Genomic DNA, 25,181 nt, shown 5'->3' with positions numbered 1-25,181 from the left:
TGTCTCAAAGATGTATACACATACTTTGAGTAATTATAAGAGCAAGGCTTATTAAAATACATTTCATTTTGAAAATTGAGCTATCAGCTGTGTATAATATACATATACATAGAGTGTGTATATATTTTTGGGGGACACACATTATACATACAATTTTATATATTGTTTTGTAATCTGTTTTACCCTTTCAATATTCCATAAACAGTTTCTTGTTAGATATTTTTTAAAACTTGAGTTTTACTGTTTTTATAGCATTCGGTTCTATTGATCTATCATAATTTGCTTAATGAATTCTCTATTATTAGAATCTGGAGTATTTGGAAATTTTTACTATCCTTAATAATGCTGAGATTAACAGATGTGTACATAAATCTTTGTGATTATTTTCTTGTGATATTTCTAAAAAGTAGACTCTAACTATTATCAAATTTTGAATGTAAAAAAATAAGTACTATGAAAATATTATTGGGATAAATAATTTTTGAACTGGAAGGTTCTTCAGAAGCCAAATAAGCTCCCCTACTCATTTCACAGCAGAGAAAACTGAAGCTGAGAGAAAGAAAGTGAGAAGCTCAAGGTAATACAGTCCTTTAGAAAAAAACTAGAGCCGACTATTTGAAACTTTACTATGAGAAAGAACGTTACAAATAAACTTAAAATGCAAATGACAGGGTTCAGTATCCACACACAGGAGACTCAGGTGGGGCCCTTTAGTGGCAGGTGAAGAAGACAGCAGGATTGGTTGGGAGATTAGTTGTTTACATTGAACAAATAAATACATTGATTAAGCAAATAAGCTAACATACTGAGGAAAAAGAGACAAAGGTTTATCACTTTTGGAAAAGGTATTTATTTTTAAGTATGGAAAAGGAGAAGTCTAGAATCTTGAGGTGTTAGATTGGAATTAGAGATATTGGCAGGAATGCATGGTCTGAAAATATATACACTAATAGAGGCTTGTCAAATTGAGATCAGCACAATTTTAAAGCTATGACATTAGGTAACAACTAGAATAATAAAAGCAAAGAATTAAATAAATAGAAAAATATATACATTGATAGATATAGAAATAGTCGTAGAAGCATAATATATCTATGTCTGTGGGTGTATTGCACATATATTATCTATTTCTTGCTTTGTCTACTGGAAGAGACCGGAAGCAATGACACTCCAGAAGCAATGAGAGCGCTGAGAGCTCAGATCTTAATACTGTCTTCCACTAGAAGGACCCAAGGCTCTTAGGCTGGCACTAGGTCTGGGTCAGGGGAAGTGGAAGATAAACCTAAAACATCTCATTGTGTTAGAAAGTAAGACAGTGCTCAGAGAATAATGGGAACACATCTAAGGAACACAAGAGCCACCCTGAAGGGTCTCCCACTAGGCAAATCTGGGACAATTTTAACCTCAAAATGATGAAAGTACGTAATGCGGTTGCCTAAAGAGAGTAGAAACTCATGAGTTCCAACTGTTATAAATACATGCACGTATACACATATACACAATCCTTGCATGCTTACATACACACATGTACACATACATAAATGAAAGATGGAGAAGAAAAGGCTCTTCCACGCAGTAAATTGCCAATGAATAAATGTAGAACGAAGTATGGAAATAAAAAATTACAGTGGGACTACATCAAACTAAAAAGTTGTTGCACAGCAAAGGAAACCATCAACAAAATGAAAAGACAACCCACTGAATAGGAGAACACACTCACCAATGATACATCTAATAATGGGTTAATATCCAAAATTTATGAAGAACTTATATAACTCAACACCAAAAACCCCAAACAATCCAATTAAGTAATGGGCAAAGGACCTGAATAGACACTTCTCCAAAGAGGACATACAGATGGCCAAGAGACCTACAAAGTTGTTTAATGTCAATAATCATCAGAGAAATGCAAATTAAAACCACAATGAGATGTCACCTCATACCTGTCAGATTGGCTATTATCAATAAATCAACAAACAAGTGTTGGAAGAAAGGGAACCTTTGTGCACTGTTGGTGGGAATGCCAACTGGTGCACCCACTGTGGAAAGCAGTGTGGAGTCACCTCAAAAAGTTAAAAATGGAACTGCCTTATGACCCAGCTATTCCACTTCTGGGGATTTATCCGAAGAAACCCAAAACACTACTTTGAAAGAATATATGCACCCCTACGTTCATTGCAGCATTATTTACAATAGCCAAGCTTTGGAAGCAGCCCACGTGCCCCTCAGTAGATGAGTATAGAAAAAAAGCTGTGGTGCATTTACACAATGGAATACAACTCGGCCATAAAAAGGGAAATTTTGCCTTTTTGCAACTGCATGGATGGACCTGGAGAATATTACACCAAGTGAAATAAACTAGGCAGAGAAAGGCAAATACCATATGGTTTCACTTATATGCAGGATCTAATGAACAATATAAACTAACAAACAAAATAGAAATAGACCCAGAGGAACAGAGAACAGACTGACAGCTGTCAGAGGGGGGAGGGGTTGGGGAGATGAGTTAAAACAGTGAAGGGATTGAGCAAAAATAAAAAACAACCCAACAACAACAAAACAAACAAACAAACAAAAAAACCCTCATAGACACAGACAACAGTATGGTGATTACCCGAGGGAAAGGAGAGGGGAGGTAGAAGAGTATAAAGGGGGATAAGTGGTGATGGAAGGAGACTTGACTTGGGGTGGTGAACACACAATGTACAGATGATGTGTTATACACTTGAAACCTTTGTTCTTTTATTAAGCAATGCCACCCCAATAAATTCAATAAAATTTTTTTAAAAGTAAATTGCCACCATCATAGTGGTGGCTGACTCAGGAGAAAGTTGGCAATGGGTGCTAAGTTTCGCGGGTGGGAATTTGATGAGGAATAAGATATTGGTGTACTCTTGGAATACCTTTCCACAAATATTACTTTGTAAAGAACCAACTACAAAAGCAAAAGTTACAAAATCAATAAATTACAAAGGGAGAATTATGATTTTTATGGTGGAGAAACATAGCTAAAAAAGAGAGAGAGAGAGAGAGAGAGAGAAAAGCCACAGATGACAATCTGGGAGAAGATATTTGCAATATGTATAACCATCAAAGGGTAATAGTTCCTTATATATAAAGAGCTTGTACAAATCAGCATTTATATTATAGTTCGATTTAAAAGGAGCAAAATATATGATAAGGCAATTAAGACAATATATATAAATGGCCAACAGACATATGAAAAGGTGTTCATTATCAATAATAATCAAAGAAATACTGAGGAAAACAAGATGACATTTTCCCTCTGTTAGGCTGGCAAAAAAAGAAGAGGTTGATAGTATGCCAGTCTCTTCATTGGCACCACAATGCCTGCCAATTAGAAAAGAAACTAAGGTGCTTTCTGAAGTGACACTGTTTGCAAAATGGCTAGAAAATACTCGAGTGATTTTGCAAGCACGTACATATACTACACAGAGAGCTTACCGACTTCCCTCGCCAATGTAGAAACACCCTTGATGTACTTCCTGAGAACTTCCTCCACTGTCCTATTGAAAATTGTAACCCAAATGGCTGTATACTCAAGTATTAACAGGAAGGGATGAGAAATCATAGCGTGATAAAACCCGAGAACCCTGGGCTAATATTTATCTGTCCCATCCATCAACTGATGTCTGAACTCTTTCTCTAAAAGCTTTGGCACCACCATCCAGCATCTGCTAGAGTACCCTCTTAATTGTTCATTAATTCGTTCTTTCAACAAATATTTACTGGACGCCCACTTTGTCCCCGGGCAGAGATTGTGCTAAGAATTGAGTAGGGAGTTAAAAGAGACACAGTACATCTCCTCAGAGAGCTTATGTTCCACAGGAGGAGACAGCTTTAATCAGATCATCATGGAAACACGTTTAAAATTGTAACTATGGTAAGTAGTGTGAAGGAGAGGTACATGATGATGTGAGAACCTAAATCAGGTGAGTTTGGCTTTGTCAGGGAAGACTCCCCTAAGAAAGCATGGCTTGCGCTGAAATATAATGAATGGGAAGGGGGGTTAACTAGGTAAAGAAGAAAAGGCAAGATCATTCAGGTGGAGGGACAGCATGTGTAAAGGCCCTGAGGCAGAAGGTGGTATGATGACTAAGGGCAGCAGAGAGAGGCTGATGTGGTTGAAAAAAGAGAGAAATAGCCCTGACCGGTTTGGCTCAGTGGATAGAGCATCGGCCTGCGGACTCAAGGGTCCCAGGTTTGATTCCGGTCAAGGGCATGTACCTTGGTTGCGGGCACATCCCCAGTAGGGGTTGTGCAGGAGGCAGCTGATTGATGTTTCTAACTCTCTATCCCTCTCTCTTCCTCTCTGTAAAAAAATAAATAAAATATTTTTTTAAAAAAAGAGAGAAATAGAGAGAGAGTAATTGTGAGGAAAGATGGGCACATGGGACCAGTCAAGTGAAGGGTGGAATCGTTATCCCAGAACCACAGAAGGGTGAGTCACCCAGGGACAGGACCCACTCACTGCCATGTGCAATTCTCCCTGTACCAAATGCAAAGAAATAAAAACCACAAGTTAACTAGCCCCATAGTTCCAACCTCCCTCCTGCCCCAAAGATGGCAGGTTTAATCCTTGTTTCTCAATACAAACATTAGGGGAGGACAGCATCCCCTGCTCCCTCCCCCCGGCACCCCCCCCCACCCCCTCCCGCCGCCTACTTCCCTGCCACTCAGCTCTTCCACCAGAGGCACTGTTTCTTTGCTCCCTCCTCCCAGGGTAGATTATTTCTGAATGCCCTTTAGTTGTCCTTTACTCTCTCAACGTGTGGACCTGAGAAAGGAGTGTAAAACCAATGGAGGGCTTAGGAAGGCACATGGGAAATGATTACTGGACAAGCCAAAAACTGCCCAAACATAAACTCGCACTTTGAAACCATCATCGGACTGAAACGGATAAGCATGAACCTGAGAATAATGAATAGAAAACAACTACAGTGCATTTACAACGTTGGATGGCCAGAGGATCTCGGGAGAGGGAGGGCAGGAGGCCTTTTCATCCTTTAGACAGAGGTCTGGTCACCCACCACTAACCGAGGAGGAACTGAACACTTAAAAACAAATCCTGTGAAGAAGTAGTGAATTTAGACATTGTTATCAAGAATGTTATACGTCAGAGCCACACATGTCCACATGAGGATCTTCCAGATGAAATATTGAATATAGAAAAGCATGTTATAGAATAACAACATAATAGGATGTTCTGAACTATAAAAAGTTGTGCAACTGTATACTACATATTGGTAATCAATGTGCAGCAAAAGCATAAGGATGTTGAAAGAAATCAAAGTCCTAAATGTGAGACAGTGGCCACCTCTGGGAGGAGGAAGGGCCACACGAGGAGGACTGGCAAGGAGTACATAGGACGGGAGTGGTATTGACACCATTTTATTTCTTAAGCTGGGTCTGGACACATACTATTAATTATATTATTATTTAAACCTTTTTATATTTATGAAATATTTTCCAACACATTTTTTAGAAGAAAAAATTGACAACCCAAGTTTCTGGTGAATTACTAAGAAAAGGAACAGACACAAGGACTCAACTCCTTTCTGATGATTGACGTTCTATTTAAAAATAGATTCTAGACAGGTTCAATCCCTAGATGGCATAAAATAAACTCATGATAAGACACAGAGAATTCCGGCCCAATCAACAGAGCTATGTGGCATGGGCTGTGGTCATTTAGACTCCAACTGTACCCAAATGAGAAGACCCTGTATTTCCAGACATAAAGCCCTGTCTCACATGGACTGACACCAACCATGTGGGTGCTGAATTACAGTCAGCTCAGCCGGTGAGCAGTGAATCTTAGAAGCTCCCTTCCATGCCCAGTTGCATGGGTGTAAACAGTGTGGAGTCTACATATTTTAGAAGTTCATGTGGCATCAAGTCGACTTACCTTCTGTTCCATGGTGCTTGGGTCAATAAAGGTCACCAGGTCTATAGAAAAGTAACCGACCACATTTCTCAGTTTACAAGCTTTTCCAATTTGGAGGCACAAAGAAATGAGAACTTGGGAATTCACTGAGGCCTGAGGCATGGTGGTACCGGAGGAGATGAAGGGGCCCTCTGCATGCAACTGGTCCCCCGTGGACAGCACTCTGATTTCTCCGTTGGGCTCTATGAGCATGTCCACCGTCAGGTTGGTGACACTTTCCACAGGTGGGTATGCTTCGACCACACCTCCTGGTGGGAAAAGCATGGAGTAGGTGAAAGTATTTGCTCCCTGGACTGAGCCCACTTAGAGCAGAAGGAAAGAGGCCAGGCCTTGGCAGATGGACTGGGTCTCAGGTTGTGCATCTGCTGTGTCTTGGGAGACTTTGGGCAAGTAGCTTCAATTCTCTGAACTTCCTTTCCCTCACCTCTACAATGGGTGTAATAAAAGCAACTGACCAGGTTCTTGTGAGTCTTAGAGGTGCGGTGTTTATAGTATGTAGCCCAATGGTTGGCATACAGAAGGGCTCAATGGATGGAAGTTTTCTGATCATACTAAGGGGAGACACCGTTTGCCCATTCATTATATAAATGATGAATCTAAGACCAATAGGCAGATGCCTTAGAGGCAATTAGCTGCTCATGGCCCACAGTTCATACCTTAATGACTAGTGCTCTTTCTGTCCAACTGTAGGACATTTTGTGGCCATAAGCACACTTGAGAGAGCAGAAATGAAATGAGCCAGGCAATGGTGGGAGGTGGTGGGTGGTGGCCTGAGGATCAGAAAGCCTGGGGGACAGCCTTGTTCAATCAGTGAGCATTTACTAGGCCTGATGCATGCACTGGGGGCTCAGAGCTGGGCAGAGGTTTGAAAACACATGACTTACTAGAACGGTTTTTTTGAGATGTGCTAAAATGGTAGGATCTCGCTGTGTTCCCTTTCACACGGAGTAGTGATTTTACCCAAGTCACTTCTTAGCTTTGAGCCTGTTTCTTCATCTATAAAATTGGTTCTTCGATATTCCTAGTTCTACCTCTCATAAATAGGCACTGTTTATAATATGGCTGAAAGAAAGACAAGGAAGGAAGGGAAGGAGGGAGGAAGGGAGGGAGGGAGGGAGGAGGGAGGGAGGGAGGAGGAAGAAAAAGAGGGAAAAAGACTGAAAGGATAGAGATGAACAGAGGGTCAGGTGAAGCCTAAACTTGTGGTTATACATCCCCAAGGAGATGAGACAGGGGCTGGGAACACTCTTTCTAATCTGCAAAGATCACATGAAAATACATAGATTAAAGGAAGGTTTGCAGGTTGACCTTGGACGATCTGGGAACTTCCTAATATCCTGTCCTGGATGGACCTGGAGAACTTCACGTCTGTCTTTCTGTTCTAACTTAAAAAGGATCCCTTATTCTTTTTGTTTTGTTATTTTTTAAATCCTCACCAATGATATGCTTTCATTGCTTTGAGAGAGAGAAGGGGGCGGGGGGGGGGGGGGCATCGATTGCCTCTGTACTCAATCTGACCTGGGATTGAATTTGTAATCTTTTGGTGTATAGGACAACGCTCCAACCGACTGAGCCACCTGGCCAGGGCAAGAATCCCTTATTCTTTTTGTTGTTGTTGTTAATCCTTAGCTGAGAATATTTTTCCATTGATTTTTTAGAGAGGGTGGAAGGGAGGGGGAGAGATAGAGAAACATCATTGTGAGAGAGACACATCAAGTGGTTGCCTCCCTGGACTGGGGAGGGGATGAAGTCTGCAACTGAGGTAAAGTGCCCTTGACTGGCATAGAACCTGAGACCCTTCAGTTCTCGGGGCCAAAGCTCAATCTACTGAGCCAAACCGCACAGGGCAAGAATCCCTTATTGTTGACCATTTTCTTTTGTTGTTGTCTTCGGTACCTTGTTTTCTTCTAGTTATGCTTGGGGTTGACTCTTTTAGTTTGGTCTTTCTGTCAGTGGGTACATGGAAATTTGTGGAATTATAGACATGTAGATTTGAGAGAACACTGGGCATCATGCAGCAATATCTCCCCCGACCCGGGAAAACCCTTTTCAACATTCTTGTTATGTGGCTGGCCATCCAACCCCTTGCTTAAATAATTTGTTAGCTGTGTTGGCTAAGCCGTCCCACCCCACCCTGCCCAGCCAGTGTATTCTGACAACCAACAGGTCTCGATGCTCTCCCACACACTGAGCCAAGAGGTGTTCCTTGATAAATATACCCACCAGCTCTGGGCTCTGGCCAACATTCCTGGAGCAACACAGGCATAGCCTTTTGTTGACTCTATTACACAACAACAGAGTGGGTTGGGGCAAGGTCGCTGATCTCTTGTACTGCAGTTTCCCCCTCTATAACACAAGGGTGATAATGGTACCCACCTCATAAGGTTATTAGGAAGACCAAATGAATTAATATACATATACTTAGAATAGCGCCTGGCACATAATATGCACCATTGGTGCTTATTAGGCTATCATCACTGCTATTAGCATGACTGTGCTGTTGCTGCTGCTGCTGTTACCATATAATATTACAGTATTATGATATTATCACATATTGATGTTAATATAATATTATCACCTGATGGTGGTGAATAGATGAAAAGGTATCTTCTGTAGTCGGTTAGAGTAGCCTTCTCTTTTCATTCATGTGGGTAAGCATATAAGAATATCTGCCCGAAGCTGTAACCTCCTAGGGAGTAAGCGGCACTGCATGGGTGTCTCTGGGTATAACACTCCCACAGGGATCTCTGCCACTGGGGATAAATATCATTCGCTTCATTCATTCCCTCATTCATGGGCCTCCTAATGTCCTTAGAAAATGAGGATGAGTTAGGAGGAGGAGGATGAAAGGAATGGAAGCTGCCTTTGTTCCCGAACTGTAGAGGATCCTTATTTAGCAAGTAGAGGCCAGGTGCACGAAATTCTTGCAGGGGGTGGGGGAGCCCTCAGGCCGGCCTGCACCCTCTCACAATCCAGCACCGCTGGCTCCTGCCTGCCTGCCTGATTGCCCCTAACCACTTGCTTGCCTGCCTGCCTGCCTGCCTGCCTGATCACCCCTAACCGCCTCTGCCTTGGGCCCCGCTGCAGCAACTTCATCTGGAAGGATGTCTGGAAGGATGTCTGGAAGGTCGTTCGGCTGTCCAGTCTAATTAGCATATTACGCTTTTATTATTATAGATTCTACCTTCACAGGAAGAGGTGAGGCCACTTCTACCCTCCCAGGAAACAGGAGTAAACTGACATTTATTTCCCATTGCAGGTAGAATCCTTCACATCTGTTTCGCTGACTCCTCCCACCAACTCTGTGAAGTAGGTGAGTGCAGACACCCGGCCTCCGAGGGTTTAAGAACTTTGCTCCTGGTCGTGGTGAGATCCAGATCCAGGTCACCGGGTCGCAACGCCCACCTGCCAGGAGAAGTCTGTGGTGCCATAAAGGGCTGCGGTCCTGAGCTGCGCCTGCCACGCTTGGCGTGCCCAGTTCCTATTTACTTAAGGGGCCGAGTGCAAGATAAACATTTAGGCAAAGTTTAAAAGAGGGAAAGCGTCTGCCGTTGGAGCCCTTTTCCAAACCAACACAAGAGATGCGAGGTGTTTAAACGGGCCCCAGGTTGACCCAGAACTAGAACTCAAGGTTGTGGAAACGGGTGCTCGATAGAAACTTTACAGTCTTATTTACCTTGACTGAGAAGTGTGGAGAGGAATTTCCTCCACGTGGGGAAGCGTTTCTCATTGACTGGCTGAGCGTGCTGTGCTAAAAGGCCCGCCAGCTCCTCGGAGATCTTCATCAAAGCTGGCTCCTGCAGAAACAAATTAAATAGAACCACAAGCCATTTTACTACAGAAATGAAAACTGCTTGTGGAGTGATTAAAAACCAGGCCTCCAACAGGCAAAAAAAAATGTGGTTACTGTTTACCCAGAGTCAGAAAGCCATTTTGAAAAGTTTCTCTATTTTCCCAGCCACTTCCATTTTCATATTTCAAAGTGATGTGGCCCCTAAATGTTGCTGCTCACGTGCCTGTTGTCCCTGAAAGGCAGCCTCTGTCTGCTCCGCAGGCAATCCGGGTTTCAGCCCACAGCTGCCTGACCAGCTGTTGTCCTTGGGCAATGTGCCTCCCCACTCGGGGCCTCAGTTTCTCATTCTGTAAACTCAGATCCTTTAGACCTGAACGTTTTCACTCTACGACTCCACCAGGGCTGACCTGGGAGAAATTAGAGTGGGGAGGGGCTTTCTTGGGCACCTCCATCTCTTTAAGCTGTGCCCCCTCCCCCCTGGTGGGGGGCTTCCATGTAACCATGTGAACAAAACCTTAAGTTTTGGGCTGACGCCGTAAATGTGGGGCATTAGGTGGGGGCAGGTTGGAAGAGTGAGGTGAGGGGGGCTGCCCCCAGTTCCCCACATTCCCCATGGGTCACAGCTTCAGTTGACTAGACGTGAGACTGGCCTCCTAGGATCAGAAAACAATCTCAAACTACAGAGCCTCCTGTCAAAATGAAAACAGTAGGAAACCCTCTTATGCATAAGAAGCTTGGCTTTTTGATATAGAAAGCTTTGGTTTGCCAGGACAGTTTTTTTTTTTTTTTTAAATAATCTTAGGCTGTCTAAACATTTTCAAAGAGAAGAGACTATCTAAACATTTTCAAATGGAAGCCATCTTTAGATTTCACTGCTCCATGAAGTAGGGCAGGGCTGAAGATGTAAAACCATGTAATGGGCAGTATTCATATTTAAAATATGGGATGCTCAGCTGGTGTGGCTCAGTGGTTGAGCATTGACCTATGAACCAGGAGGTTATAGTTTGATTCCTGGTCAGAGCGCGTGCCCAGGATGCGGGCTCGATCCCCAGTAGGGGATGTGTGGGAGGCAGACGATGGATGATTCTCTCCTGTCATTGATGTTTCTATCTCTCTCTTCCTCTCTCTGAACTCAATTAAAAAAATAAAATAAAATATGGGGACACTGGCAAGAAGAACTCAGGCTTGCTTTGGGCTGCTGAGAACTTCCAAATCTATGAGTGAAGTCTCAGTAATTTGGGGATTGGGGGAAAAAATAAACTTTGGGGAGTGGGGCTAGAAGGAATCAGAAATAATCTGTAAGCTCATTTATTTCCACGTTCCCTGACATTAAAAAGTGATTTCCTCCCCCTCCCCCCCCCCAGCTCATTGGCACATCTGGCTCGTTCTGGGTCCAGTGCCCTCTGAATTTCTACATTAGAAGACAATCATCTGAGAATACATATACCCTAGGCAGGTCCAAATAATCTAAATAATTTCTGAATATCCAGAAAATCCTGGCGTTAGGGTCTGATTAGTTAGCTTAGCAAGTGCTTGCACACAAAACAAGAAGGCCAGGAGAAGGGGAGTGCCCTGGACCACACTCATTCAGGAGGCTCCCGGCACAGTGAGGGGAGTCCGTGAAGAAGGGCTCTGGGGAAGGGGGGGCAGCGTGCAGCAGCCCCTGCCTGGGGAGGTGGAGGCAGGGAAAGCGCTGCCAGAGCAGGGGTCTTTCCCCTTCCATATCTTGCACACTGTACACGGCTGTCCTGCTCTTACTGCCCATCCCATCAACTCTCACAGGCCTGCATCTAAACCACAAACAAGTGCACAGGACACGATTCTGGCAACCTCCGTCTTTGCGCACTGTCCTCCAAACTCCTTTCTTTTCTACACTTGTTTCCTTTAAAACCATTCCACCTTATTGACGAGACTGATAGTCTGTGATTCATGAAGTGGCCGACAGCTGGGGCCAGGAAGCATCGCTGTGGATTCCCACCCTGCTCAGGACAACCGAGTTCAAGGAAGGGAGCCCCGCAGGCCGGGCCCTCTCCCAGGACAGCGAGACTTCCCTTTTGTTCCGCCTTCTGCCTGCTTCCGACAGGGGTTGAACCATCTTCCCAGGGATCTGTTATGTGATCATTCACATCAAGACATCAAAGGGAAAGAATTCACTCATTCATTCATTCATTCATTCATTCACCCATCCACATAAAAAATTACAGGTACAGTAGAATGGTGGTTGTCGGGGCTGGGGAAGTAGGGAATGGGGAGTTAGTTACTGGGTACAGAGTTTCAGTTTTATAAGAGGAAAAGAGTGATGGAGATGGATGGTGGTGATGGTTGCACGACATTATAAACCTATTTAATACCACCCAGCTGTACACTTAAAAGTCGTTAAGATGGTAAATGTTATGCTGCATGTATTTTAGCACAATAAAACTGGGGACAATGACAGGATGTCAGGCCTTTTAAGTTGCTGAACTAGGGAAAGACGTGTTTAGGGACTGTGGGAGATTGCCATGGAGAGGAGGTGAGAGCCTGGCCACCTAAATCTTGAAACTAGATCTCCACCCACTTGACACCCGAGGAAGGGCCTCTGTACCTGGCCTCTGGTCCCTAATGTAGCCTCGCTTGTCTCCTCTCCAGCTCCCAGCCTCACCCCTGCTGCCTAGGGCCCATCTCAATGTCTGCCTTCCTTCCTCCCCTCCACCCCTGGCTGCCTCCTTCTGGCTCTTTGGCCACACCTCTGCCAGGAAGCCTTCTCTGCTACCAAGTGGGTGTCCTCTCTCTACTCTCCAGCTTCTTAGTGGTGTGGTTGGTAGCTTTGAGGTCAGTCTCCCCAGCACTCGGCACAGGGAGCACTAAATGTTTGCGGAATGAATCCTGGCAGCAGTAAACACAGGGACCCAGCCCTGAACAGCTGAATAAGAGAAAATGGAAACCAGGCTCCCTCCTTGCTGCCCAGGAACTGCCCGAGTGATGACCACTGAGGAAGCACGAATCTTCCTGGGTGGAGGCTACGGGATTCCTGCCTCTGGGGGGCACTGGGAAGAAAAGTGAGGTGGCGTTTATGAAGTGTCACCTCAGATGCCGCATGCTGTGTGAGGGCCAATGAGGAAACTGGAAGACGGCAGCGGGCGGGAGGCATCTGGACACTGTGCCAGGTGCCACCGCCACCTCTGCTCACAGGCCAGCCGTGCGGCTTGACCCGCAGCGTTCGTGCTGTGTGCAAAGCCCCAGCACGGGGCGCGTTTCCCAGAGGGAAGTCTGCTGTGGGAATCGGAGGGTGACTGAGTCCTGTCATGAGAAGCCCACTGCTGGGGGCGCGGGTGGGGTGACACTCAGTGGGGGATGCTGGGACCCACAGAGGCAGCTCGGGCCATGATTATCTCTCTGAGGAAAAGACGTGGAGACAAATAATGGGGAGACAAATAAGTTAGTATCTGTTAACTTATTTCTTTATTTTTAAAGCACCTGGTAGGAAATATAGTAATTCTACTAAGAGTGGCCTTCATACCAATAAATTATCCCTCTATGCCTACTAAAAAAAATACAGCAGGACCTGCAACTTATATTTAAGAAAGGGCAGCAAAATGATATTCTGTGTAAGAGATTCAATTTACCCCACCCCTGACCCCTGTCCCCTATCCCCTCCACAGCACAGTGCCTGCTGGGGACTCAGCTGCTTGTGAACGGGGGGTGAGGCCAGCGCTCAAATCCAGGTGCCAAGGGCTCCAGCACAGCAGCTGACAGGCTGAGACACCGCTTCCTTAGGAGCACGCGGGCGCAGTGGTCACACAGGGCCCCCTGATGTCGGCTGTGAGTTCTCAGTATTGGGGGCAGTTTCTGTTCGCTAGTGATTATCATTCTGCAGAGTACAAACATAATGACTGCACCTTTAAGGGTGGATGCTGGCAAGGGAAGAGCTATAGCTATTTGGGTTCATACTGTTCAGAATAAATTTAAATACACACATACGCACACACACACACACACACACACATACACACACACACGACACAGCCATGCCAGAGAAACCCCCAAGTTCATGTGGACCATCAAACAGTATTTGTAGAATACTTTCTCTTGTCAGAGCAGGCTCCCGTTCATTGTCTCATTCAGTCCTTCTAGTAACACCCGGAGGCACAGCGCCCTCCCTTACAAATGGGAAGCGGAGGCACCAGGAGGCCTGTGCCAGGTCACCTGCCGAGCTGTCACATGCTGTTATTGGTTGGTTTTTAACATGTGACTGAGAACAGAAAGCAATGGCGCTGGGGAACCATTGCTCATCTGCTTTCTTTTCTGCTTTCTCACTCTCCCAGAGTGTGTATGTGTGTGTGAGTGTATGTGCGTGTGAGTGTGTGTGTGTGTGTATGTGAATGTGTGTGTGTGTGAATGTGAGTATGTGTGAGTATGTGTATGTGAATGTGTGTATGTGAATGTGTGTGTGTGTGTGCATGTGAGTGTGAGTGTGTGTGTGTGAGTGTGTGTATGTAAATGTGTGTGTGTGTGAATGTGAGTGTGTATGTGTGAGTATGTGTATGTGAATGTGTGTATGTGAATGTGTGTGCGTGTGCATGTGAGTGAGTGTGTGTGAGTGTGAGTGTGTGTGAGTGTGTGTGTGTGTGTGTGGTCTGTTATAGGCCAGCAACTGGGCACACGTTCTCCCTCTTAGAAACTTGAGAGTCAGTGTCTTTTCATTGACTGACCCCTGAGTCAGTGTTTCAGAGCGCCTATCACCCACTTGGAGCCGACCACTGAGACCAGTGACTCTGGGGCTGTGGAAAGTATGTACCTTGTTGACAATAAACAAATGTTAGAAAAATATCTTTTACTTTTTGGAAAAAAATCAGAATTCCAGATTTTCATTCCATCAGGATTGCTCTGGCTCTGCCCATCACAGTAGCTGCTGGCCTGTGTGGAGCTGATAACTCCAGAGCTGTTCCCACCTCTGCACAGCCTTGCCACACTTTGTCCAGCACCCACACTGATCCCTCAGCCTTGTCCCCTTTGTCCAGCACCCACACTGATCCCTCAGCCTTGTCCCCTTTGTCCAGCACCCACACTGATCCCTCAGCCTTGTCCCCTTTGTCCAGCACCCACACTGATCCCTCAGCCTTGTCCCCTTTGTCCAGCACCCACACTGATCCCTCAGCCTTGTCCCCTTTGTCCAGCACCCACATTTATCGCTCAGAGTGCGACAGTAGTCATGACCTTGGAGCGTTCCAGGAAGCGTGGACATTGCCTCTCACCTCTTTCTCTTTTTCTATCAAGAAAGTGTAAATTTGAAGGAAGAGGTATTTGACTAAAGGAAATTCAGGACATCTCAGGGGAAGCTGCTAGCATATCCAATTTAATACTGACTACAGCTACTTTAAACTCCTGAGAGTTAACTTTCCCAAGTATATTCTGTGTATGTGTGTGTGTGAGTGAGTGTGTGTGTGTGTGTGTGAGTGTGTGTGTGTGTGTGTGTGTGTGTGTGTGTGTGTGTTGGGGAGGATGGGAGAGGAGGAAGAAGGAATACAAATTAGTATCAGTCCCATCAAAACTCATTTTATCTTAGAAGCTTTTTTGCTGGCTCTGCAGTAGTGAGTTAAGCAAATAGCTTTTAGGCTAATCACCTCCAATCTCCCACATCAGGCATTGTTTGACAGTGTTCAGAAGAGAAACCCAGGACACACCTAGATAGTTCTGCTTTACAGAGGTTTCTGATGTCCCTAAAAGGAGAGATGGAGGGTAGCATAAAGCCAGAAGCCAGAAGCCAGAAGGATAAGACAGTGACCTGGAAAACTAAGCAAGGCGGTCAGGATTGAAAGGGGCCATAGGGACTATCCAAGCGAATGTCTCCTGTGTCAGAGGAGGGCTGGGGCTTGGCCACTGGTCCACGGAGGCCGCGGGAGCTCTCTGGCTGCCTTCTGACCTGGGTGGGTGCTCTCCACCACTGCTGCCCCCCTCAGAGGCAAAGTGTGGAGTACTGTGCAAAGTGCTCAGGGTTGCAGTTGGCTCGAGGCACAAAGATGAAGAGAAGGGAGGGATTCCAAATCCGAGGTTGAGTTTGCTGTGCGTGAGCTACTTTTTACCATTGCAGTCGCTTTCTGGGTACAATAACAGCTCTCACTTGTGGAAAACTTACCAAGTGGCAGGCCTGTAGCAAGGGGTTTATATTTATTATCTCAAAGCCATTCTCTCAAGTGGTTACTCGATTCCCTATTTCATGTCACACAGACATGAAGTAGCAAAGCTGGGATTCAAATCCAGACAAGATCAGGCGCGTTCAGGGTGGTATGGCCAGAGACGGGATTCCAATCCAGTTGCTACGAGGATGGCATAGTGCAATGGGATCTGTAACTGCCATCGGCAGGCATAAATGATCACGCTGGGTCAGATTAGGTCATCCGCACGTGAGGCTAAGTCTGTGCTGCCAACTTGATGAAAAAATGGTAGCGTGGACAACTGTTGTTGGCTGTCCAGCATCTTTGTCCCTACTTCAGGGTAATGATGTCCCACACACCTTCTCAGGAACTGCCGCTATCCCATTCTTAGCTATGCAAGTTGATTGAGAGTGACTCTCCCTCAGCTCCCAGGGTGGGGCCCCAGGTAGCAAAGCCATACCCTGGCCACAGTCATTGGTGCAGGATGGGCACGTGACCCACGTAGGCCAGTCAGATGTTAGGAAGCCCTTGCCGGGGCCTCCTGAGAAAAAGGCTTCATGCTCTTCTGAGAATGCTACCTACCAGGCGAGATGTTCTCTCTTCCTATTGCCTTGACCGAGGACGAGCTCCAGGAGCCACTGCAGCCATCGGAACCCCGAGGACAGCAGCCTTGGGATGGAGCAGACACGGTGTGAAGTAGAGAGGTGAGAGGGAAAGCAACTGGATCCTTGGTGACACTGAGCCACTCGATAAAGCCTTGTTGGGAGCCAGACCAATCTTTGCCTTTTCCGTGAGCCGAGATAATACATTCTCTTTATCTTAAAAGCGATTTTGAGTTGGGTTTGCTGTTACTTGAAGAGGAACCATTTTAAACTGATACAAGTGGGCGGGCCGCACCACGGCCTGTGGAACCCATGGTGGACGCAGAGGCCAGCAAGTGCCCTGGTCACTCCTGGGCCTGGGTTCCCCTCGTCCTGGCGTCAGCGGTGGAGTTTGCGCTCATTCCTCTCCACGAGGAGGGTGAGAAGCACTCCCTCCTTAGAGGGCAAAAATATGCTGAGGGGACCAAGAAAAAATGCCACGGTCTCCAGCAAGTCGTAAACTACTCCCCACACCTACTTAAAGCGTAAGACTGCTTTAGTGCTCCATGTTTAATTGTTAATTGAGAATTTAAAAATCAAAAATGCCAACTTTGCCTTCGACGAGATGGAAAATTATGCTGCTGTCGAAGGTAACATAATGTAAAACAGCCCACATTACCGAGGCACACAAATGTTTTTGGTATGTAAAATTGCTTTGTAAAATATTTGCTCCATCTGCCGAAAGCGGCAAAGACAATTTTCCCTTGATAGCTAATGGCCCATTTCGGCTGTGTGGCAAGTGATTCGCTGCGGTGGCGGCTCTCATGAAACAGAATGGTGAAAACGCGTCCGTAATCCCACACTTAGGTAGCATTATCCACTCGCCGCCCCCCTGGGAGCCTGCCCCTCGCTATCCCGGCCTCCACTTTGCACCCACCTGCAGGCCTAGCAGGTGATCTGACTTGAGAAGCGTTTTGTCCAACTGAGGCACATATGTCGTGCCTCCATCCCGAAGCTCAGCACAACTGCGTCGCCCCGACCAGAAACTCTAGAAAGGTTCATTCCCGTTCAACTTTCCGGCACTTAAACTGCTGTTCCTCTCCCCCCGCCCCCCCCTTCACAGGGGGCCGTGGCTTTCTTTCGGGGCTCACCCCAATCACGCTGCAGCTGGGGTTTCCGTAGATAAACATGAAGCGTTTTTTGAAATTCCTAATTGAACTGTTGCACATGCACAAAAGCAGAAAAAAATCCTCCCCGGGCTGAGACTGCCGGTGTGTGTGGCGGCCTGCGATCGCTCTCTTTAAAGGAGTTGTTTACACTACACCCTAAATTCCTTCAGCATCTGCTAAAGGAACAATTAGAAATAAATAATCCAGGGTGGTTTAAAAACAGAAGAATATGTTCTTGTTTTGGGAATGACACGGAAAAGTAGTTACAGCAGCAAGTGGCAGATTTTTAAAAAATGTTTCTAATGTTGGAAGATGGGTTCGAAGGAAATTCTATTAAATACGAGTGACATCAAGCAAATACATGTGTCTGTCTTAAAGATCACACAATATCTGAAAGCAGAAACCATGTGGTTTAAAGCTCAACCGGAAGTGGAAGTGGCTATAATTATTATTATTGGTGAATGGTTTCTTTCTTTCCAGATAGACAAATATTGCTGGTTGGGAAAGAAAAATTGCAGAAGCTGATAAAGCTCTTGAGTTGAAAATTAAAAACAAAAGAAAACATGTGCCCTTTGGGGTTTAATTTTTCTTTCAAGTGGTGGGGGAGAAGGGTGAATTTGTGGAATGCAATGAGAGGCTCTGGGGAGAAATTATATTTTAATTTCAGACAGAAGGAATGGACAAGCCTCTACTTTTTAAAATCAGAGTGAAGAGCTGTGCCTTTTCTGATATTCCTCCGTGCACAGATGCATATACGTAAGGTGGATGCGACAGCATTATATACGTATTATTGCTTTCTTTCTGCAGACCATGCTTTGTTAAAACGCCAAAAGTGAGGACTTGTGTTCGATCTGGCACAATTACATGAAAGCCCCGGTCTTCTCAAGGGCATCCCTCTCTGCCCGAGGGGCACGCGGGACAGATGACCAGAAGCAAATGGCGCAGTCGCGGGCAAGGAGAGTGAAACTCATTTGAATCCATTCCAAGGGCCCAGGCCTGCTCTGTGGTTTTCAGCAAAGCAGATATTTCCAAAAGACCTCCAGCAGGGACTCCCTGGATGTGAAAACACTAACCCATTCTCGTTCCTCTCATCTTTTGCTTTATTCCTTCCTTCCACGCTGTTATTGCAAAAAACTGGCAGTTAAATTCAATTGATTCAGAATATTCTGGATCCATATGGCCACCAACCCTGGAGCTGAGGCGGCGATAGCGCCTCACTGCTGTTCCCCAGCATTTGCCTCTCCCCTGGTCCCCAGATGGTGGGAGTAACATTTAAACCTCCTTTTCTCTGCCTCGTACAATAGACCTTGGCACCATTTCAACTGTTTACTCCGGTAATTAACAGCTCTGATACCACAACAATTACAACTCCTCCACTCTCACCACAATAATGCTATGAATTAGTGAGAGCTAATGGCTGGAAGGTAGAGTGTTTCCAGACTGCGAGATCTGTGCATTTTTAGAATAAAATAAAAGGTACAAACAGCACGCTTGCAGTAGACAATGATTACCTAGTAATTAGTTTACACAAAGCTTCCTATTTAATGGCAAAACGCTGTAATTAACGTGTGACAGAAAATCAAAGGGTACTTTGTAAGCATATGAAAAATTAACACTGCAGGCCCATAGCTTTATGTACTGATTAGAAGCATATTAAATCAATAGGACACACAAACCAACAGCTTGTAGAGCTGATTATTATAGGTCCTCGGAAGGGGGACCTGGCTTTCATTTAACTCGGGGAGGCAATTTTCGCTCTCCTGTCATCTTCCTCAGGCACAGAGAGGCACCTCAGACCCTACCCTGGCAGCTTCATGAAAATAACCACTGAACTGGAAGAAAACATTCTAAGTCATTTTCAGAGATAAGGAAAAACATGTAAATGATTAAGACTTTCCAGTGATTGTGGTGACGTGCTGCTACACTAATTAGAAAAGACACCAACTGGAACCGGAAAATGAAGCATCCGGGTCTCAGTCTTATGGTCAGAATAATCTCTATCGGGTCAATGCCGCTTCACTCAACGTGTAGGAAGTTCAAGTAACTGGGATCGTTTTCTCTTTTCAAATGATAAGAAGCCAGGGCGCTATCAAAGTTTATTCTTTTAAAGGCATTATCTGGGTAACTAAGTGGGTAGGCACAATTGGGTCACCATTCTGCATCTTCCACAGCCACACATTTATATAATGACAACTGATGCATTGAAAATATTCTGGAATCCTACAAGACCCTAAAAGACCTTCTACATCATCAAAGAAAGATTATACTGTGCAGACTTGTTCAATGTTACCTGCACTTTAATTGTAGCGCAACTTTATGGTAATTTCAGTAATAACAGGGAGCATCTCTTGAAGGCGTATTATGTGTTGAGTACATTGCTAGTCGATTCCCAAAGGTTATCTCATTTCATTCTCACCACCTCCCCTCGAGGCAGGTACCCACATTATCTCTCTTTACAGATGATAGAGACTTGCAGAGCCCATGGTCCCCCACTAAGTAATCGTGGTGTGCCTAGGCCAGCCGTGGGCAAACTACGGCCCGCGGGCCGGATCCGGCCCGTTTGAAATGAATAAAACTAAAAAAAAAAAAAAAAAAAAAAAGACCGTACCCTTTTATGTAATGATGTTTACTTTGAATTTATATTAGTTCACACAAACACTCCATCCATGCTTTTGTTCCGGCCCTCCGGTCCAGTTTAAGAACCCATTGTGGCCCTCGAGTCAAAAAGTTTGCCCACCCCTGGCCTAGGCTGTGGACATTTGAGAGCAAAGGTTGCTGCTATTCCAGGGACCTCTGTGTTTTTCGCAAGTCTCTGTAGAAAGCAGAACACTTGCCACAAGGGTAGCAGGTCACAAGGGCAGGACCTGGTGGAGAATGTTTCTCTGGGATTTTCAAACAAGGAGTCTTTCCTAAATGTGGCAAGAGCACTGGGCCAGGAGGTACGGATGTGCGTTTCAAAGCAGGCACAGCCATTTGCTAGCTATATGAGCTTGAGCAAGGCACCTGACGTACCAAACATCAGTTTCTCCATCTGTAAGCAAAATAGTAATACCTTCCTTTTCAGAGCGGTATGGGAGCAAATGAATAAAACCTTAGGATTTTCCTGAGATTGAGTGAGACAATTCATGTAAAGCACTTAAATGCCTGACACCCAGCCGGTATTCTATAATGCCATTATTGTTGTTGCTGTTGCTATTAAATACAAAGAAATGCAAAGCCTTAACAGTTTATTCATGGACCTACAAAAGAGGTCAAGTTTTTAAGATGTAAAAATAAATATACATAATAAATGACTAATTATTGCTATATACTTACTGATTAAGGGAAAGTGATACCCTAGATTTTTTTCTTCACCTAGAAAACCTAGATTTTCTCTTAATACCAAGATGTTGTGTTTTTGATATTAAAAAAATACATAAGGACACAAAAAAAGAATCTCTTCCTAGCAATTATAAGATGTATTTTGACATGTAAAAAAAAAGCAAGCTGGAATAACGTAAAATTTCCAACTTAGCTGAATGGTTTAACACAGTGATGGTGAACCTATGACACACGTGTCAGAGGTGACATGCGAACTCACTTTTTTGGTTGATTTTTCTTTGTTAAATGGCATTTAAATATATAAAATAAATATCAAAAATATAAATCTTTGTTTTACTATGGTTGCAAATATCAAAAAATTTCTATGTGACATGGCACCAGAGTTAAGTTAGGGTTTTTCAAAATACTGAAACGCTGAGCTCAAAAGGTTCGCCATCACTGGTTTAACAGGTCAGAGTAAATCAGTATGAGAGAATATTATACAACCATTAATTGTGCACTGGGGGGGTCCCTCAGCCCAGCCTGTGCCCTCTCGCAGTCTGGGACCCCTTGGGGATGTCCACCTGATGGCTTAGGCCCACTCCCCAGCAATCAGACATACCTCTGGAAGCCCGGGAGCCCTCAGGGGATGTCCACTTGCCAGCAGAGAGCAGGCCTAAGCTGCAGTCGGACATCCTTAGTGTTGCTGAGTAGGCGGGAGAGGCTCCCACCACCACCGCTGTACTGGCAGCCATCAGCCTGGCTTGTGGCTGAGCAGAGCTCCCCATGTGGGAGCGCACTGACCACCAGGGGGTAGCTCCTGCATTGAGCATCTGCCCCCTGGTGGTCAGTGTGTGTCATAGTGACCAGTCATTCCCAGTCTTTCTGCTGTTAGGGTCAATTTGCATATTACCCTTTTATTATATAGGATAGAGGCCTGGTGCACGGGAGGGGGCTGGCTGGTTTGCCCTGAAGGGTGTCCTGGATCAGGGTGGGGGTCCCGCTGGGGTGCCTAGCCAGTCTGGGTGAGGGGCTGAGGGCCGTTTTCAGGCTGGCCACACCCCCTTCAGGGAGGGGGTCCTCACTGGGGTGCCTGGCCAGCCTGGGTGAGGGGCTGATGGCTGTTTGCAGGCTGGCCACAGCCCCTTCAGGATGGGGGGGGGTTCCCACTGGGGTGCCTGTCTAGCCTGGGTGAGGGGCTGAGGGCCATTTTCAGGCTGGCCACACCCCTTCAGGGTGGGGTTCCCCACTGGATTACCTGACCAGCTGGGTGAGGGGCTGATGGCTGTTTGCAGGCTGGTCAAGCCCCCCAGTGAGGACCCTCACCCCATGGGGGTTGGGCCAGCCTGGGTGAATGGCTGAGGGCTGTTTTCATGCTGGCCACAGCCTCTTCAGGGTGGGGAGCTCTACTGGGGTGCCTGGGTGAGGGGCTGATGGCCGTTTTCAGGCTGGCCACAGCCATGGGCTGGAAGCAAGCATCTGGGGCTTATTTATCTTCTATAATTGAAACTTTGTAGCCTTGAGTGAAGCTCAAGGCCAGCAGGGCAGGCGGGAAGCTTGGCTTCTTCCATTGCTGGGGACAACCCAAGCCTCCTGCTCGCTCCAGCTCTGTGACTGCTGCCATCTTAGTTGGGTTAATTTGCATATTCACTCCTGATTGGCTTGTGGGCGTGACTTTTGGGTGTAGCAGAGGTACGATCAATTTGTATGTTTCTCTTTTATTAGATTATATATATATCCTATATAATAAAAGGGTAATATGCAAAGTGACTGAACGGTGAAACGACCTGTCTCTATGATGCGCACTGACCACCAGGGGGTAGACACTCAATGCAGGAACTGCCCCCTGGTGGTCAGTGTGCTCCCACAGTGGGGAGTGCCGCTCACCCAGAAGCTGGGTTCACGGCTGATGAGCACAGCGGCGGTGGCGGGAGCCTCTCCCTTCTCAGCAGCAGCACTAAGGATGTCCAACTGCTGGCTTAGGCCCTCTCCCCGTAGAGAGCGGGCCTAAGCCATCAGTTTGACATCCCCCAAGTCTCCTGGACTGCTGAATGGCACAGACTGGGCTGAGCGGACCCCTCCCCTTGAGTGCACGAATGTTGTGCACTGGGCCTCTAGTATGAAATATGACAGTATACCTCAAAAGGCTTGGACTGTACTGGTGAAGAGATGCACAATAATGTTTAACAAAGTACACCCAAGTGCAAATACAGGTACAACTTCTCTTGCCCAGGGCTAAAATACAAATATTATATAGTAGCTTAGGGCCAGTTCAGTTTCCCTTTTCTCCTTTTTCTTGTAAGTGGAAAATTTGTGATGCCAAGACCTCTACAGCTTATACCACCCACCCAGGGAAACAGAGGCCCAAAGAAGGTCTGCCGGGAAAACCCAGAAGTAAACTGGTTTAGCTCTCTCTACGGAGAAGCCGTTTGACAAAGATCTCTCGAAAAGCAGCGTCACCTGTAGCATCACGGCCACCAAGCCAATCTCCCAGGAGTGAGGGAGGGAAGATTTACCCTTTAAAAATGGAAATAGAGAGAAAGCATTGCAAGGACTGGAACCACAGCGAATGTCCACCTGCTCTCCCTACACTGCCTTCGGTGAGTGTGTCCAGGAAGACTTTCCCCTACGAGTGTGCCTTCCTTGATGAAAGCCTTTATTCCTACTAAAGAAGTACCTCTGGGCGCATGGGGTTTTGTTACCTGGTAGGATGAAGAGAATGAGGTTTGCACCGAGCCACCACGAACGAAATGAGATTTGTGCCCCATTTTTACTGAGGCCATCATGTAACATTCCACTTTTCCTAAAATCACCGACATGTCTATACTGATTTTTAAAATGTGACTACAGCTTTTCAGCATTTGTTGACTCCATGACCTTGTTTCGAAGCTCAACCCCAACCAGTTAAATAACCGATTCTAAATTAGATAGGTAGGGAAAAAAAGATGGCCTTTATATTGGATCCTTGAGTCTACACTGAATGATGCCTCCATCCAAAACCAATATCCAGCCCTGGCCGGTTTGGCTCAGTGGATGGAGCGTCGCCCTGCGGACTCAGGGGTCCCAGGTTCGATTCTGGTCAGGGGCGTGTGCCTTGGTTGCGGGCACATCCCCAGTGGGGAATGTGCAGGAGGCAGCTGATAGATGTTTCACTCTCATCGATGTTTCTGACTCTCTATCCCTCTCCCTTCCTCTCTGTGGAAAATCAATAAAATATATTTAAAAAAAATAAAAAAATAAAACCAATATCCACGTAAGACACAAGAGAATCGCAAAACAGTTCCAACTCCCATAAACAGCCCTGTTTTTAATCTGTTGCCTACAATATACCAATGAGAAAAATCATAGTATCGTGTCATAAACAGCTATGCAAATGATGCTATTTGTAAGTATTAACATAATTTAGTGCTTACAGTCATAATCTCATTTCTAATAATTCTCCCAGAATGGAGTCTTTCTCTGGACTCTTAGCCTGCAGGATAGTCTTTCATCAAGAAGCTGAAATTTTTAATAACCTGCCAGCATATGTTTTGTATGTGCCGGGCTAGGCTTGATGACACAATATCTTCATTATGAAAAGAAACAGGTCCACAAACTGTAATAGGACATTAAAACATGCCTGTGCTCATAAAGTAATGCTTTGATGTCTAAATGTGCACCATTATGATGGTCTTCTGGAACAAAGGGTAATTCTGATCCTAAATCCTCAATAGCTACACTCATTGGAGATTGCAGTTCACTTCCAGTCTGGGTACAATTTCACTTTGAAGGCAAAAGAATGTCAATAATTTCCCCCCGCCCCACCCCCCAAAAAAGCTCTTCAGAGCTGCTTTATTTTTATTTTTATTTTTGGCTTCTAACCAAAATGACCATGGCTAAGCACAGGTTTCAAAGATTAAAAAGATTTCTGAATAATTATTTTTTCCTTATTAAGTTAAAAAAAGATTTCAATAGATTATTAATTATTCAAGATTTTCACATTTAATAACATTCATGATAATGCCAAAAGTGGTTGGTGACAATTTAAAATGGTATAGTTTAAAATAATTGAAAGTAAATAATGTATAGTTAGGCTTCCAAGTGCAATTCAGCCAGTGTCAATATGTTAAATATTTTTTAAACCTAAAGTCAAATATTTTAAATTTATCATTGTCTAGTTTCAGGAGAATTAAAAAAATATATATTGGTTTGAAATATTAAGACCAGCCCACTAACATTTCAATTTTGTAAATGAAA

The 25,181-nt window shown here is 45.2% G+C and overlaps 1 protein-coding gene across 1 annotated transcript in view; it reads right to left on the bottom strand.

Moving 5' to 3' along the window:
- The window catches only part of IQCH (IQ motif containing H), a 105,795-nt gene that overhangs the window by 45,153 nt on the left and 35,461 nt on the right, over positions 1-25,181 (bottom strand). Inside the window, exons 8-9 of the mRNA XM_036352386.1 lie at positions 9,645-9,765; positions 5,930-6,216 (exon numbers count right to left, since the gene is read on the bottom strand). Coding sequence (XP_036208279.1) covers positions 5,930-6,216; positions 9,645-9,765 — 408 coding nt within the window. The remainder of the gene's footprint in view (positions 1-5,929; positions 6,217-9,644; positions 9,766-25,181) is intronic.

The sequence above is a fragment of the Myotis myotis genome, unplaced genomic scaffold (genome assembly GCF_014108235.1).
Source record: "Myotis myotis isolate mMyoMyo1 unplaced genomic scaffold, mMyoMyo1.p scaffold_m19_p_1, whole genome shotgun sequence".
Taxonomy (NCBI): Eukaryota; Metazoa; Chordata; class Mammalia; order Chiroptera; family Vespertilionidae; genus Myotis; species Myotis myotis.
This window is presented reverse-complemented; position numbering and strand designations above follow the sequence as displayed.